At 37.6% G+C, this 14,911-nt stretch overlaps 4 protein-coding genes across 5 annotated transcripts in view; 2 read left to right on the top strand and 2 right to left on the bottom strand.

Annotated features, from left to right (window-relative positions):
* Positions 1-1,765: 1,765 nt before the first annotated feature.
* Positions 1,766-6,430, bottom strand: fdxacb1 (ferredoxin-fold anticodon binding domain containing 1). The gene is made up of 5 exons (XM_016295924.1): positions 5,735-6,430; positions 5,240-5,396; positions 4,882-5,085; positions 4,585-4,743; positions 1,766-2,976 (listed from the first exon to the last, which is right to left on the bottom strand). Exons 1-5 carry the CDS (start codon positions 5,901-5,903, stop codon positions 1,938-1,940), a joined length of 1,728 nt encoding a protein of 575 aa, XP_016151410.1. The 5' UTR covers positions 5,904-6,430; the 3' UTR covers positions 1,766-1,937.
* A 649-nt stretch (positions 6,431-7,079) lies between these two features.
* On the top strand, positions 7,080-9,992 carry LOC107603200 (uncharacterized). Its single transcript, XM_016295943.1, has 2 exons — positions 7,080-7,206; positions 8,637-9,992. The coding sequence occupies exon 2, from the start codon at positions 8,655-8,657 to the stop codon at positions 9,297-9,299; it is 645 nt and encodes a 214-aa protein (XP_016151429.1). The 5' UTR covers positions 7,080-7,206; positions 8,637-8,654; the 3' UTR covers positions 9,300-9,992.
* Positions 9,993-10,073: 81 nt separating this feature from the next.
* On the bottom strand, positions 10,074-11,842 carry LOC107603203 (ubiquitin-fold modifier-conjugating enzyme 1-like). Its single transcript, XM_016295946.1, has 6 exons — positions 11,670-11,842; positions 11,398-11,465; positions 11,245-11,308; positions 11,071-11,147; positions 10,863-10,953; positions 10,074-10,744 (listed from the first exon to the last, which is right to left on the bottom strand). The coding sequence occupies exons 1-6, from the start codon at positions 11,790-11,792 to the stop codon at positions 10,664-10,666; spliced, it is 504 nt and encodes a 167-aa protein (XP_016151432.1). The 5' UTR covers positions 11,793-11,842; the 3' UTR covers positions 10,074-10,663.
* A 358-nt stretch (positions 11,843-12,200) lies between these two features.
* The window catches only part of LOC107603199 (mitochondrial import receptor subunit TOM40B-like), a 7,801-nt gene continuing 5,090 nt past the window's right edge, over positions 12,201-14,911 (top strand). Inside the window, exons 1-4 of one of the 2 annotated variants that reach the window (XM_016295941.1) lie at positions 12,201-12,306; positions 12,824-13,022; positions 13,116-13,183; positions 13,304-13,396. In XM_016295941.1, coding sequence (XP_016151427.1) covers positions 12,878-13,022; positions 13,116-13,183; positions 13,304-13,396 — 306 coding nt within the window. In that variant the 5' untranslated portion in view covers positions 12,201-12,306; positions 12,824-12,877. Of the gene's footprint in view, positions 12,307-12,359; positions 12,506-12,823; positions 13,023-13,115; positions 13,184-13,303; positions 13,397-14,911 lie in introns of those variants that run through there. The other variant, XM_016295940.1, reaches the window with a different exon arrangement.

Raw genomic sequence — 14,911 nt, 5'->3', positions numbered from 1 at the left:
TTTGTTTTTTTAGTTAACTGTAATAACCTTGCTGCTAACTCCAATTTTTTTCTCTTACTGAATTTGCAAAGTACATTTACTACAACTGTTTTAATATACATACATTTCATAACACACTTTTCTCATTTACTCTCCTTCAGTACATTTAGGTAATATTTAAGCCAACTGAACAACTAATATCGTTAATGATTAATACAAGTATTGTTATATTATGTTATCAACCTCCTTGCACCATTGTACTATGGTACAATGATGGTATGGCAATAACATGGTATTGAATTATTTGAATATTCATAAACCATGATGATACAGGGTTAAGCAGTAACCTGCAATTGTTAATTTTCTACCTGATTTAACCCATGAAGATTAGTTTGTATTGATTAGTTGGTTTAATGTATTTTTGGCTTAGTCATATTAAATGCTATTTATGACTTGAACAAAACCAGTTAATTTAGACATAATTGCAATTTAACTTAAACAATTTTCACTATTATCATAATTTGTTTATGCGTGCTATTGTGGTTTTGCATATTAGCAAATTGACCTAAATTTACTAAATCTAAACAGCTATATGTGGCATGATGACATTTCTTTAACATTTATATTAGATTCTTGCGATTTAAGAATAAACATTTTCCTGCTTTCCTAAAAATGTAAAGATTTTATACTAAAGAGCAACTAAAATCATATTTAGTATTCTCAAACAGGACCTGTTGTTTCAAAATTAATAGTTTGGTGTGGGTGCCATGATACATGAAGCCAAAAAAACATGCACACTTGCTAAATGCTCAACAACATCAAAAATGTAATGACAGAACATGTGTTTACCATTTTGAATGTTACACTTGCAATTGTTGGGACTCAGCACCTGGCGTGCACTTGTTTTTAGATACGTGCCATGATGAGTCTAAGACAGGGGTCACCAAACTCGGTCCTAGAGGGCCACTGTCTTGCAGAGTTTAGCTCAACTTGCCTCAACACACCTGCCTAGAAGTTTCAAGTACACCTAGTAAGACCTTGATTAGCTGGTTCAGGTGTGTTTGATTAGGGTTGGAGCTAAACTCTGCAGGACACTGGCCCGCCAGGATTGAGTTTGGAGACCCCTGGTCTAAAATATAACATTTTGTAAATGTAATTCTTATAATTTATCTATATATGGGATTCAAGCCAGTTTACCTTTTTGGGACTTAATCAGCAGGATATACCAGCAGTTTGAGCATCCCAACCAGTCCAACACTGTTTGACCAAACAGGTTCATTTTCAGGAAATCTGTGTGACAACAGCCATTATTTTTACAATTCCATTTGTTTGAGAAATGACACCCTTCACCCTTCAGTCTAATAATATAGCAATATAACAATTTACAGTCACAAATTATAATAAACAATCATAGACACTCCAGAAATATCACAGTATCAAATGCAGCTTTAGAGATAATGTAAACACGTGCCAAACAAAGAAACTAGAAAAATATTTAAGTAAATTTTTTGCAACAGATGAAATGACTTGCAGTTAATTACATCTTAACTGAAACAGGACCCTAAACATGCATAATAAATTAATATAACAGAGGATGCAATTTGCAATAATTATTTTCATTTTCTTTCCCCATTGCAAAGTACTAAACAACAAGGAAAAATAACACAATACTACTGAAATTTGTAAACATTTCTTTGATATCTTATATCTTAAACCCACAATATTTATAATGTAAAATTTCAAATAGTTTGATATGTCAGTTTTAAATAAATGGGAATAACAACCATTGTATTTGCTAAAATGTAACCTCTCTTTTCTTTATTTATTAAAAAAACTGCAGAACAAATCAGTCCAAATAAACGGACTCACTCTTCTGATCTATAGTTAACCCTCATCCTTAAAAACTTAAATCTGATATTATTCATCCATTTGATCCATTGTTGCTGAAGCCTCTTCAATCACCTCAGCGTGACCTGCAGGCGCAGGGGTAACAGCCTCCGCAGCTGATTCTGTAGTCCCAATGCCTGGCTGTGTGAGAGGGCCCAATCTGGCGACTGATATGTCAGCCTATAGCAGAGGCTTGCATGACCCATGTGTGGGTGTCTGAAGCGATCGACTAATGCCACATCCTTAACAGCACCGCAAGAAAGCTCTCGCACAAGTGCGTGGAAGTCTAGTTCATCATAGCTTTCTGGTTCCATCCAGAAACTGATATCATGCAAGTAGCTTGGTGGGTAAAGGGAGAACGGACTGAAAGATCCAAGTGGATTGAGCTCGAAATGCTTAAGAAAGCGAGGATCAAAGCTCCAAAGTAAGCGCCAGTCAGAAATGCCGAAAATCAGGGTAGCTAAATGATCCAAGTTTATCGAGACAGTGATTAACTGTAAATCTTCATCGAGGGCTGAGGAAAAAGAAGGTAGATATGCGATCCGCCCAAACTTGGAAAGCATCTTTGAATTCATCCACACTTGCTGCTCTACGCCTGTTTGCGCCTCTTCGAAGGAGATGCCATAAGAAGCAAGAAGTGACTCCAAACAATCTTGGAAGCACTGGACAGGATGGGATTCTGCAGGGAACATTCCCACCAACAGAAGCTGGTGGAATACAGGAGAACGGCTCGGGGAGATGGGCACTCTCTGAAAGACTAGGCCACTGACTGCGTGAAGAGTACCAGGGCTGAAGTCCTCATTCTGGGTGATCTCTTGGACATGCAGCAACAGAGATGGCCGTAGTGCATAGCTGCCAGTAAAGCTTTGTTGGTCATCCATAGACTCATTTTCGCTTTGGTTAAATATAAAGGTGTCAGTAGGTTTGATCCAGTAGACGTCTGAATGGGTCAGAGTGGAGTCACATGCCTCTAGCGTTTCTGGTAGGCAGCTTGCCAGTTCTGAGAAGTCTTCATTCATAGTGCACACAGGCCAGATTGACTTTAGCTCTCTAAGTAACTGCTCCTGGACAGTTTTCACTGGATGATGTGACTGCTGACCAAGGAAATGCCTAACACAGAAAGAAAGGTTAGAATTTGGCTTCAAATATACTGTATAATGTATAAAAAAATCCACTAAATTAAATACATTATGCATACGCATATACTGACAAAAGTATTGTATGTGTAAGCCCATCTTTTTTGTATAATATATTACAAGACTGATAACAGATAAGACATAACTTTACAATGCCACCATTTACAGAGAACAAGGGATCGAGGAAGTGTTTGCTGTGAGCATATAAATGATAAATAAATGCCACGATCATGCAGCTATGTCTTGTTTTTGAATGTTCCCACATTACTTTATTGGAACAGTTCATGCAAAACTGGATATCGTGTCATCATTAATTCACCCTCATGCTGTTCCAAAGCCGTATGACTTCTGTGAAAAAGTTTTGGATAATAATAACCATTAAACGGCAAACCGATGAATATTAAAATCCTATACAACTTTGTCTAAATAAAATAAAAACCTAAAACATAAAATCAATTTTATAATCAGTTTAAAGTGAATCGTATCACAGCATTATAACATACATAAAATGGGTATGAAAAATGGGATATTAATTCTAATAGATTAGATAAATATAGCTAAAAACATTTACAAAAAAACAAAAAGAGGAAGAGCAATTAAATATTCTGTACAACCAAGACAGCTCTAACATTGGTAAATTACAATATGGTACATTTCACACATTCCTAGCAAAAAAAGCAACATAAAAATAGTTAATATGACTTGTTTGCTATATTCCAAGTCTTGGGGCCATAATATAGCTATATGTGAGGAACAGACCAATATGGAAGTCGCTATTCACTAATAATCTTCCCCTCTGCTGTAGATCTTCAATCAAATATGGCACGCTTGACATTTGGTCACAAGACACATTAAACGGCAAACCGATGAATATTAAAATCCTATACAACTTTGTCTAAATAAAATAAAAACCTAAAACATAAAATCAATTTTATAATCAGTTTAAAGTGAATCGTATCACAGCATTATAACATACATAAAATGGGTATGAAAAATGGGATATTGATTCTAATAGATTAGATAAATATAGCTAAAAACATTTACAAAAAAACAAAAAGAGGAAGAGCAATTAAATATTCTGTACAACCAAGACAGCTCTAACATTGGTAAATTACAATATGGTACATTTCACACATTCCTAGCAAAAAAAGCAACATAAAAATAGTTAATATGACTTGTTTGCTATATTCCAAGTCTTGGGGCCATAATATAGCTATATGTGAGGAACAGACCAATATGGAAGTCGCTATTCACTAATAATCTTCCCCTCTGCTGTAGATCTTCAATCAAATATGGCACGCTTGACATTTGGTCACAAGACATGCGAGAACCAGTGATGCGGACTCATATTTGCATAGTCAATGCAACTTTTGTAGCCCATGAACCTCACCACGTTATTATACGTAGCACACAAGTTGCATGCACTTCTATGATACTTTAAAAAAAAATACTCTTTTGTTTCCACAGCTTCAAAACAACATAATGGTGATTAAATGTCACAGTTTTCCTTTTTCGATAATGTGTTTCTTATAAAGAGACTTCAGGTTGGCTATTTTCCAGTCAGCAACAAGTTACCCCTTACCTGTTCATATAATTACTCAACTCTGCCGGAAGCTCAAAGCAAACAGTCTCCTTCCCAACGGTTTTCTCCATTTTCAGTTTTTCTGGTATGGTGTGCGGGAGACTCCGAGTGAAGATGTGGGTCAGAGCTCCCTCTACATGGAAACCTTTGTCTTGACTCCTTCGCAAAATAATTTTATTTGATGAATTCGAAACTGAATGCCATTACATAACTGTAACAGGACCATTAAAAGTTCTTTAAGTCCAATTAACACAATGTTAAATCGTATTGTAGTGGACTGTGTCCACATCTGTTTACCTGTAACCAGTACATCTGTAACCTTGATACGTTTCACAGTCAAAGGGATGGATTTCACTGAGAATTAGCCCTGCTTCTGCTGCCATGGCAACCACCTGCCAACTATTGTGCCATTCTCTCATTGGACGGTCACACGGAGTGCCGCCTTGGCCATTGCACAAGGTGACATGCACTTCCCCACTGTCCTTCAGGACTGCAACGGCACTAGAAAAAAAATCCATCCATCACACATGTACAAAGCACCAAAAGACCTTGAAACTCTTGATCCCCTCAGTTTCATAACATTACACAACACTGGAAGTCAAGCTTATGTAACACCATAATAAAGACCCTGTTGCCACAAGAGTGTCACACTTACCTTTGGAAAAATTTCTCCAGCAGACTGCGGTTCTTCTTTACGCCACTTTTACGCCCACAGTGAGGGAAATTGAAGATAATGCAGTCAAAAAGATGATGCTTAATGGTTCCGTGCTCCTTTAGGCTTGTGCAATCCACCTCAAAGAGAACGACTGATCCTGCAATGGGAGTTTGTATTGAAATCAAGGCCTCCACAGAATTATCATACAGAATTTAGCTTTTAACCCTCCCTGGCAGTTTCATAGCAACCAAATGTGTTCATTTGGCTGGCTGCAGGCATGCAAATTCAGGGCTATGACACTTGATGTGTGGGAAGAATAGGTCTCCTTGAAAATGCTTACATTAGCAGATACTAAACTATGGGTAGGTTGGAATCGATGAAATAGCTTTCAGATATCATGAAAACAGGACAACAAAGACACAAGAAAGCACTGCAAGAGTAAAAACATGCATGCAAGACAACATGACCAGAATGAAGAATCACAAAACGACCGACCTCTGTCACGGAGTCGCTGTATGTTCAGTACGGCTCCCTCCTGTCTACACATTTGAGTCTCGCTTTGAAAGCAAGTGGCGGTCACCCCGACGCCGTCGCTCTCGCTCAAAGCTGCCGAGAAAGAGAAGTTGCCTTCCCCTACAAGTAGCACCTCGCGTGTCTTGGACATTTCCAGAAAATCTCAAGTAAACAGCCCAGCAAGCGGTCACGTTAGTAGGAGAACAAAACTTTTCCATACATTTTGACCGAGGGTTACAGCGTCCCTTCGACTATCGAGCTGGAACTGAGCGTAGCAAGCCTGGCAGGACACTAACATCTGTCGCGAGACGGCTTGAAAGCTAATTCAAATAAATACCACAGCTTGTAACGCCGGTGTTTCGGAGCTAACGCGACACTTGAAGACCAGAGGTGGTTTTATGTGACAAAGTGTAATTGAGAAAGAGAGAGGTGCAGTTTCATAAGCTGGCGTGCAGCAGCAGTGAAGTGTCGCTCCCCGAGGAATGCCCGTTACTATGCGCTCGGTTGCAATTTGTCCTAAGACAGTAATAAAAGCAGTCCGATAAAAAAAGAAAGACGGGAGAAAAAAAGATATTACGACGAGAAACTTTCTACCAGCAGCACTGTGTACATTTGCAAAACAGATGTAATATTTTAGAGCCAAAATATTCATGCACCGCCCACGTCCCAGTTTCCCTCATGTTAGCACGCCGCGGCTGTGATGCCAGATCTGACTAGAAAAATAAGCGTCTTGCCGTGTACTAAAAGAAGTATTGGAATTAAAATCGAGTTAACAATCAAATCTGATTTAATGGTTTCTTGCGAAATAAATAAACATGAAATATAGAGTTTAACTGAAATAATTATAATGTCTTGTAGAGGGCGCGAAGAGGCGACTCAGAATACCACACTGAAATATTCTATAGTTTTCACAGATTTACAACTATTGGTCATCTAAAACATGAATCAGTGAATCGTGAATACATCTACATTTATTGTCATTAATCATTGGTGTAGTGGAGGTAGTTGGGAAACTGCTATTATTAGTGACTGACCTCTCAACAACAATCCCGAAGTCGCTTATAATTAGCGGACATGGCAACACTACTGGTCACCACGTTTATGCGTAAGAGCGCTTCTGGCCAATGAAGTGTATTCTATCAAAAGAAGGCGGGTCTACACTGTTTGATTGACATATCACATTATTTTACCTTTAAAAAAAAGTGAGCGCTTTAAAGAATTAAACAAATGCATGCTGAACTACAGTCTCTGACATCCCTTGATTACTGAATTTAAGAAACACTGTTTTAATTGATCATATAAATATATATTTTTTTACTCCATCAGCACAACAGGAAGACGTGTTTAAGAAGAAATTGAAAGTGAAAGGTTGGCTTTCAAAGTATAAGCAAAAAAGAAAGTTTAGACGTGGAGTTTCATGTCATTTCTTGTTCACTTGCGAGGAGTAATTTAAGGTACGTTTGTTTACTTCAGAACAATGTAACGTTTTCCTTTAGAATAATATCGGCCTATCTTAATCGATATATTGATAAAAATGTAAATGACATATTTTACACTAACTATATTGTGGAAGTTCTGGCGTATTCAGTTCAAACTTCAAAGCTTAATCTAAACAACTAAAGTCACCTAAAGGACTGACAGTACAACTTTACTGAATTTATGTTTCAGTTTTAAAATGTTGTGATGTTTGGCATAAATGATTTGTGAAATGATGATTAATGAAATTAGAAATAATTTGTCCTTACCAAAGAAAAATTCATTTCTTTAGAACAGTAAAATTTCACGTTAGAGCGGTTAGTTGTAATTTAAACACAAGTTGGTTACTTTGAAAAAGCAAAAATATAGTTCTGTCAGGACCACTATCGTCAAAATGATAGATACTTAGCATAAAGTTTGGTTTGGCGGTATGGTTCTCTTCTGGGCGAAAACCTCCCTGCCCATCCATGCAGTCTGTCATGAATGAGCAGGGAGAGCAGCAATAATAACCCCCCTAGGGTTAACAGAACAGAACAAGGCAGATATCATTAATGTACTTAATGATATTTAAGTGTAACACTTTATTCAAGATAAAGGAGTCTGATTAGCAAGGAATATCAGAAAGCCAAGTCCTGACTGTGGCGAAAGGAGGAGCTGGGGATGGAGGAGGGTAATTTGCTCCGGAGCAAGCTGAAAAGCTGCTGAATAATACTGAATAGAGCTTATATAGGAATGCCGCGATCGGTGTCGTATTCCTACAGGTAGATGTGATCAGCTGAGAATCAGCTGATGCAAGCTTGACTCACGTGACCTGCCAGAACTAACGCTAACGCTTAATTTTTGATTCGTTTAATATTTTTAGTCATTAACATACATTTTCATACTTTCATTTGTGGTATTTCATAGTTTTGTTGACTGGACTATGATTCAAAAATATGTAAAATATGAATAGAGTTTGAGCAGATCCAAACATTTCCTGGTAGTGGTTTATTATGATTACATTTAATCCACAGGAAATACCAAGAAAAAGGATGGCATCCATCCCATTCTATGGCTGGGAAGCATCCTATGATGAAGATCGTCATCTTCAGGCAGGCCAGGCACCCAAATCAGGCAGACTCTATACCATGTATCACGGCACCTCTTTGCAAAAAGCTCGTCTGATCATAACAAAAGGCTTCCAACAATCAGCAGATGGGATGCTGGGACCTGGCGTTTATGTGAGCCGTGACCAGAAGAAAGCAGAGCGCTATCCTCTGAAATCCCTAGCTACTGACAGAGTTGATTGTGGTATTTCATAGTTTTGTTGACTGAACTATGATTCAAAAATATGTAAAATATGAATAGAGTTTGAGCAGATCCAAACATTTCCTGGTAGTGGTTTATTATGATTACATTTAATCCACAGGAAATATCAAGAAAAAGGATGGCATCCATCCCATTCTATGGCTGGGAAGCATCCTATGATGAAGATCGTCATCTTCAGGCAGGCCAGGCACCCAAATCAGGCAGACTCTATACCATGTATCACGGCACCTCTTTGCAAAAAGCTCGTCTGATCATAACAAAAGGCTTCCAACAATCAGCAGATGGGATGCTGGGACCTGGCGTTTATGTGAGCCGTGACCAGAAGAAAGCAGAGCGCTATCCTCTGAAATCCCTAGCTACTGACAGAGTTGTGCTTAAATTAAGCGTTGACTGTGGAAAAGTCAAAAGAATTGATAAGGACAACCATCCTCTACAGAAGGCGTGGCATAGTCAGGGCTATGACACTGCCTGGGTACCGCCTAACTGTGGCATGAAAGCTGTGCCTAGTGGTCTAGAGGAGGACTGCGTCTATGACCCAAAGCGTATCGAGGTCTCAGATATTGCTCTTGCACCCAACACGGCCATCTTAAATGAACTCAAACAGCTCATTGCTCAAAACAAGAAAGGGCCATCAAATTCAAACACCTCAGGTACTTGTACAGTGTGCAAGTTGAAACAAGGGCCTGCTCATATTGTACAGCCATGCTGGGGGTGTGGAGAGACTATCTGCGCTCTCCTGACCAAACACAAGTGCAGTCAGTAGGGTTAAGAAACTTCTCAGGAAATCAGGACAGATGCATCATTCAGGACGCTCTTTAGGTTGTTGGACTGGTTTATTGCAATGCATGATGTTTGAGGTTGAAATGAAAGCTACTTTATCTGTGTAAGTGTGTATATATAAGATTGCTTACTTTCCTCATAGTTCTCTGTCACACAGTTATCTTTGACAATTATGCTCTGACAAATTATTTTTCCTGCTGATATGTGCCACCATATTTGATGTTATGTTTAAAATGGAAATGTATATGAGTGCATGACTGTTTTCAAAGATATTTTTCCGATCAATCATGTATGTTTTAAACATTCAGTATTGCAGACAATAAAAAGAGTCAAGTCAGTACTCAGTCTATATGAATAGAAATACTCCTGATCTTATTTCATATGCAGAAGTAATGAGGATTACATTTGCTAAAAATACAAATCTGGCACCTGTAGGAATGTTTGCTATGGCTAGTTCCTTTTTATAGGCATACGGGTAGATTTCATAATAGCATAATGTTAGCCTACTTTTTTTTTACCATCAGTGACTATTAATTATTAAGATTTAGTCCTGTTCACACCAAGAACAAAATTTGATTTGATTTCATAATATATTCCAGCATTCAGTTTGGGAGATGGAGTGACCAGATTCTTGTCACCAAACTGTTTCGACTGCACAAATAATATAGTTTATATTATAATACATTATTATTAGAATCAATGCTTTTAAATGTCTTTAAGAACATCTGTAATTTTATTTTTTAAAACAACTTAAGTACAGATACATGACATAATATGTAATTATAGAGTTATAGTTATTTATAAAAATCACAAAATATTGCCTCTGGAGCAATTGCTCTGAGGCCCGGTAACTTTCTGTCACTTGAGATTTATAAGACACGTTAGATTTAATTAATTTACAAATTAGAAACCAATGGAAATCCATTTCACAATTCATTTTTAAATGATTATTTTTCTTATATACATCGTTTAAGAAAAGCTGCTAAAGTAACCTTTCCAGCTGAGAAATTACATAATTTTGCGTACTTTCGAACTTTTAATTTTAAATCCTCATGAGGTTCACCCAATTCCTACAAATAAAACGGTCCCGCATTTAGGTACCAAGCTTTACTGATGAAAAACATACATAACCCATTGGACATGTATTAGAAACCTTGCAAACATTGAACCGCTATGATCTACAGTTAAAAAAATAAACCAGATGTAGAAATGTGAATGTGAAGTACACATTTTCTGTGAGGTTACAAACAAAAATGTGAAAACACAGGGAAAGCAAGCCACTGTTGTTAAAAGTGTCATTTGTGTTTGCATCAGTACGACGGTGAAATGCAAAGGCTGCTACTGTTTTCAGCTGTTTTGCTGGTCTTTATGTTCAATTATGCCTTTCGCAATGAGGTCTGGAATCTCAACTGCAAGCCATGGTCCAAGCTTAGAAAAGAACAGAGATTAGATTTGAATTTGAAATGCAGTAACTTCAAAGCAGCAAATCATTTTTTGGAAATGTATGACATAATACATTTCACTTTAGACATGTAACATAACTCACTCCCAAAGCCATAAGATGAGCCAGACCAAACTTTGGGACATTCCTTGCCCACAGTGGCTTGAAGTGATCTGTCAGGCAGATTTTTCCACCTCTGTGACAAAAGATGGTTTTTGAACAACTAAGGTACACTATTTACAAAAATGATACATTATAACTAAATATTCAATTGAGATGAAAAATTTCAAAACTATTAACATATGGAGCGAACCTGTACATCTTCGCTGTCTTCCCATCTAACTCAGGAATGGCCACTTCAGGTGCTGTGGCAGGATATGTAACTGGAATCTGGACATTAGGATAAAAACAATTACTCTGGACTTTGACAAAACATCAAATGAAGTTATTAGTGAATATTAATGTTAGCGGATTCAAGATGTCATACATCAAATTCCATGTCAAATTCATATTTGAGAAGCTCGTGAATGTACCAGCATTTTCCAAACCACCTACAAAGAAAGACGTATTTATACAACTCTAAGACATGAATGAAAATAGAATTACTACTAAATAGAAGAACTAGCAATCAAATGCTGACCTTGTGCCCTCTTTGTTGGACTCTAGACGGAACCAATCATTGTCAGCGGCTTTGTTATTTTCAACATACTGCAAGACAACACAATTACTGTAAGAAGCGTACATATTGTGTTATATGAAGTTTATGTATGGTTTGTACGCTAACTGTTAATGACAAACAATACTGATGATGGGCTGTCAGCGTAACACTTTTAACTATGACACGTATGGTTATTCATTCATACTGCTAGCATAGTAGCTCCCTAATACTTTTGCTACAATACAATAACTCACATTTATGAGAGCTAAATATTCTTCTCGAAGTCTCTGAACCCACAGTTCTTTGTCTCTTGGTCCTGAATTGGTTTTTAAAAGCGGGATTTCAGAAACTGTCTTCCTAGTGGCTTCATCTGCCATGTCGACTCGAGCTACGTCCGACTCGTACAGCGAATCGATCTTTTGAGTCGGATCTTTTTAGTGTATCTCACTGAATCATTGAGTCTCGATGAGTGAGCAAGAGCGTTTGGACTGAACAAAAAGCATAATACTTAATTTGTTTGCACATTAAATTGTATGATGGTTTTAGAAACGCACGTTATAAATAGCAATATGTGCCTAAAGATGGCTTTGCTGGAGCGTGGTCGGTCAGGGATCACGTGATGACTAAATTCGCTTTTGAATCGGTTCATTAAAATGAACGGTTCAAAAGAACCGAGTCCCAAAAATGAATCAGACCTCTTATCACTAGGAGGAACGTAAAGGAAAGTGTCCCGTGACTTCACAATCTGTCGTTTAAGGTCAAGTTTGATATTAAAAGTGCCTAACTTGGATAATATCAGAAAGATATCATGTGCTAATAATACAAGTTTGCAAATACGTTTCATTTGTCATTCAAATGTCGAGTTTTCATCGGTGTGCCGAATGAACAGCGGTATGTTTCTGCACGGAAGCGTTTCATAGTTGCTCTTGTTTAAATGACTGCACTGATCAGCTGGTTGTTTTTACATCCCTCAGCATCCTTTCACCTTACTCTCTTCCAGCGGTCATTGCATGTATAAAGCTAGCATTTTAGTATGATTTCATGATATAATCTGTGCATATTGTAATTGCACAACCCACATTTATTCAGCGTAAGTAGACAGACTTTTAAAGCATAGCATAATATTCCCAAATGCATGATTATTGACCATCGATCAGATGCAATTATTAATTCCTGATAACGCGCTCAAATGCATTAACAAATCTGCAGATCATTCATTAATATTACTGTTAATCTCTGTACTATTTCCCCCCCATTATTTGATTTCTTGTATGCTTTTAGAACCATAATGTGAAATGTGCATCATATGGCCAATACTGTAATTTCTTAACTATTTAAGGATGCATGAAGCAATGTTATTGATGATTATTATTACATGAGCATGTCAAATTGCTGTTGTCTCTCACAGTTCAGAGGATCAGGTTGAAAGTGTGTGGTCCTCTCATTTGGCTTTTGGGTTCCCATGGGCAGTGTGCTGGCCTTGTCAACCCGCCCAGGGCGCCAAAACTCCCCTTTTCCACAAGACAGACCCTTGTCACGGTGGGATAGGAGAGATGGACGGCTGCCTAACCCAGGGAGCTTTGATGGTCTGCACCGCAACTGTAAAGGTCTCTGTTGATTTTGAATGCATTTTCATAAATTCCTTTAAAATAGGCACCTTGAAAAGTCTGTTAGATGTCATTTTAATTGTTTGTGTCTAGATGTATTTCCACAGCAGATTGAAGGTGTAAAACTGCTGATAAATAAGACCCTCAGCAGTTTTTTCAAGGTTTGTTCAAACATATACTTCAGTTTGGACAGTTTCAATGATTTTAAATCAAATGTATCACTATTCAGCATTGCATATTTTCCCAAAGGACTAATGGATGCGGTTTAATTCTCACTTCAGGTCAGTCACACATTTCACCTCAGTGCTGTTGCTCCGTCCAGTTATCGCTTTCATGCCGAACACCTACAATCAGACACTGACAGCAAAGAAACGGTAAGAATGGATTAGATGACGGGTTCTTGCATTTGTTCCTGTTCAAGTGAATTTCTTTAGCACTAGGACTGTGGTTAAGGGGCTTCAACAACATTCTTATCAAATTTTATTGATAAGAGGTACAGTAGGTCTGGGCCGAGGCATGGATGGTTATTGTATTATTCTTCTGCATGACAATTTAACTTAGTTATGCAGGAAATTACATCACAAGGTATGTCAGTTGTTGTCGCGCAGAGAAATTCAACACTATCGCTATGGATTTAGTTTGGCATCGAGGCAAAGTGCTAGGAAAATTAGCTGTGGATTTTGTTTTGAATTAGGAGTACAGTAAGAAAAACAACAGTAATCATAATAAACTTTGCTTTTAGGTGCTTATGAAAAAATTATATATATTGTTCAGACGTTTGGGATCAGTAAGATTCAGAAAGTCTCTTATCCTCACAGAGGCTGCATTCATTTAATGGAAGAAAAAAAACCTGTCAAAAACGTGAAATATTAAGACAATTTAAAATATTTAAATATTTTAAAATATAAATGATTCCTGTGATTGCAAAGCTGAATTTTCAGCATCATTACTTCAGTCTTCAGTGTCACATGATCCTTCAGAAATCATTCTCATATGCTGAATATGCTGGTGCTCCAGACACATTTCTTATTATCAATTAACTGGTGTGATTGAAACTCTTTTTTTTTCAGGATTCTTTGATGAATGAAAAGTTTAAAAGAGCAGCATTTATTTGAAATAGAGATCTTTCTTAAAGGGGTCATATATGATGCGATTTCAAGTTTTCCTTTCTCTTTGGAGTGTTACAAGGTGTTTGTGAATAGATAAGATCCCTGAAGTTCCAAAAACTAAAGTCTCAAACCCAAAGAGATATTCTTTATAAAAGTTAAGACTGGTCCACGCCCTCCTAAAACGCCTCGTTTAAACATGCCCCCACATGTCTACATCACTGTGTGGGAAGATTTGCATAACAACGCCTAAATGTTCACGCAAAGAAAGAAGGCGTAACTTTATTGTTGCTGCCACCGCCGCCACGCCATGTTGTGAAGACGCTGTGTGTTTCGTTGTGAAAGCGAAACTACTTTGTTTGGTCTTCCAAAAGAGGACACGACTACAAATCAGTGGTTAAGTTGTATTTACAACACTGTTCCAGAACAGTTCAACCCAAATATTTAGATGTGTGCAGCGCATTTTATGGAGGACTGTTTCCTGATCCTGGGAGTGTAGACTACAATGTCGGCTGTTCTGACTCACAGACTGCAAGTACGTTTTCATATTTAAAGGATTTGCCACTGACGATTCAAACGCGAGTTTTGGGCAGTGTAGAGTAGGGCTTGTTGTTTGTAATTTCTCCGATTACAAATGCAGACATGGTTTTATGTTAACGCGGCGCGAAATGCAACGCAACGTGTAAAAAAACAGTACAAGTCATTATAATCCGTAATTATGTCCCCACTGGATGCAACAAATGCCTCGTTTGTAATGGGTTTTAATGTTTTTGTCTCGTCGCT

Source organism: Sinocyclocheilus grahami, unplaced genomic scaffold, assembly GCF_001515645.1.
Source record: "Sinocyclocheilus grahami isolate Dianchi unplaced genomic scaffold, SAMN03320097.WGS_v1.1 scaffold342.1, whole genome shotgun sequence".
NCBI lineage: Eukaryota > Metazoa > Chordata > Actinopteri > Cypriniformes > Cyprinidae > Sinocyclocheilus > Sinocyclocheilus grahami.
This window is presented reverse-complemented; position numbering and strand designations above follow the sequence as displayed.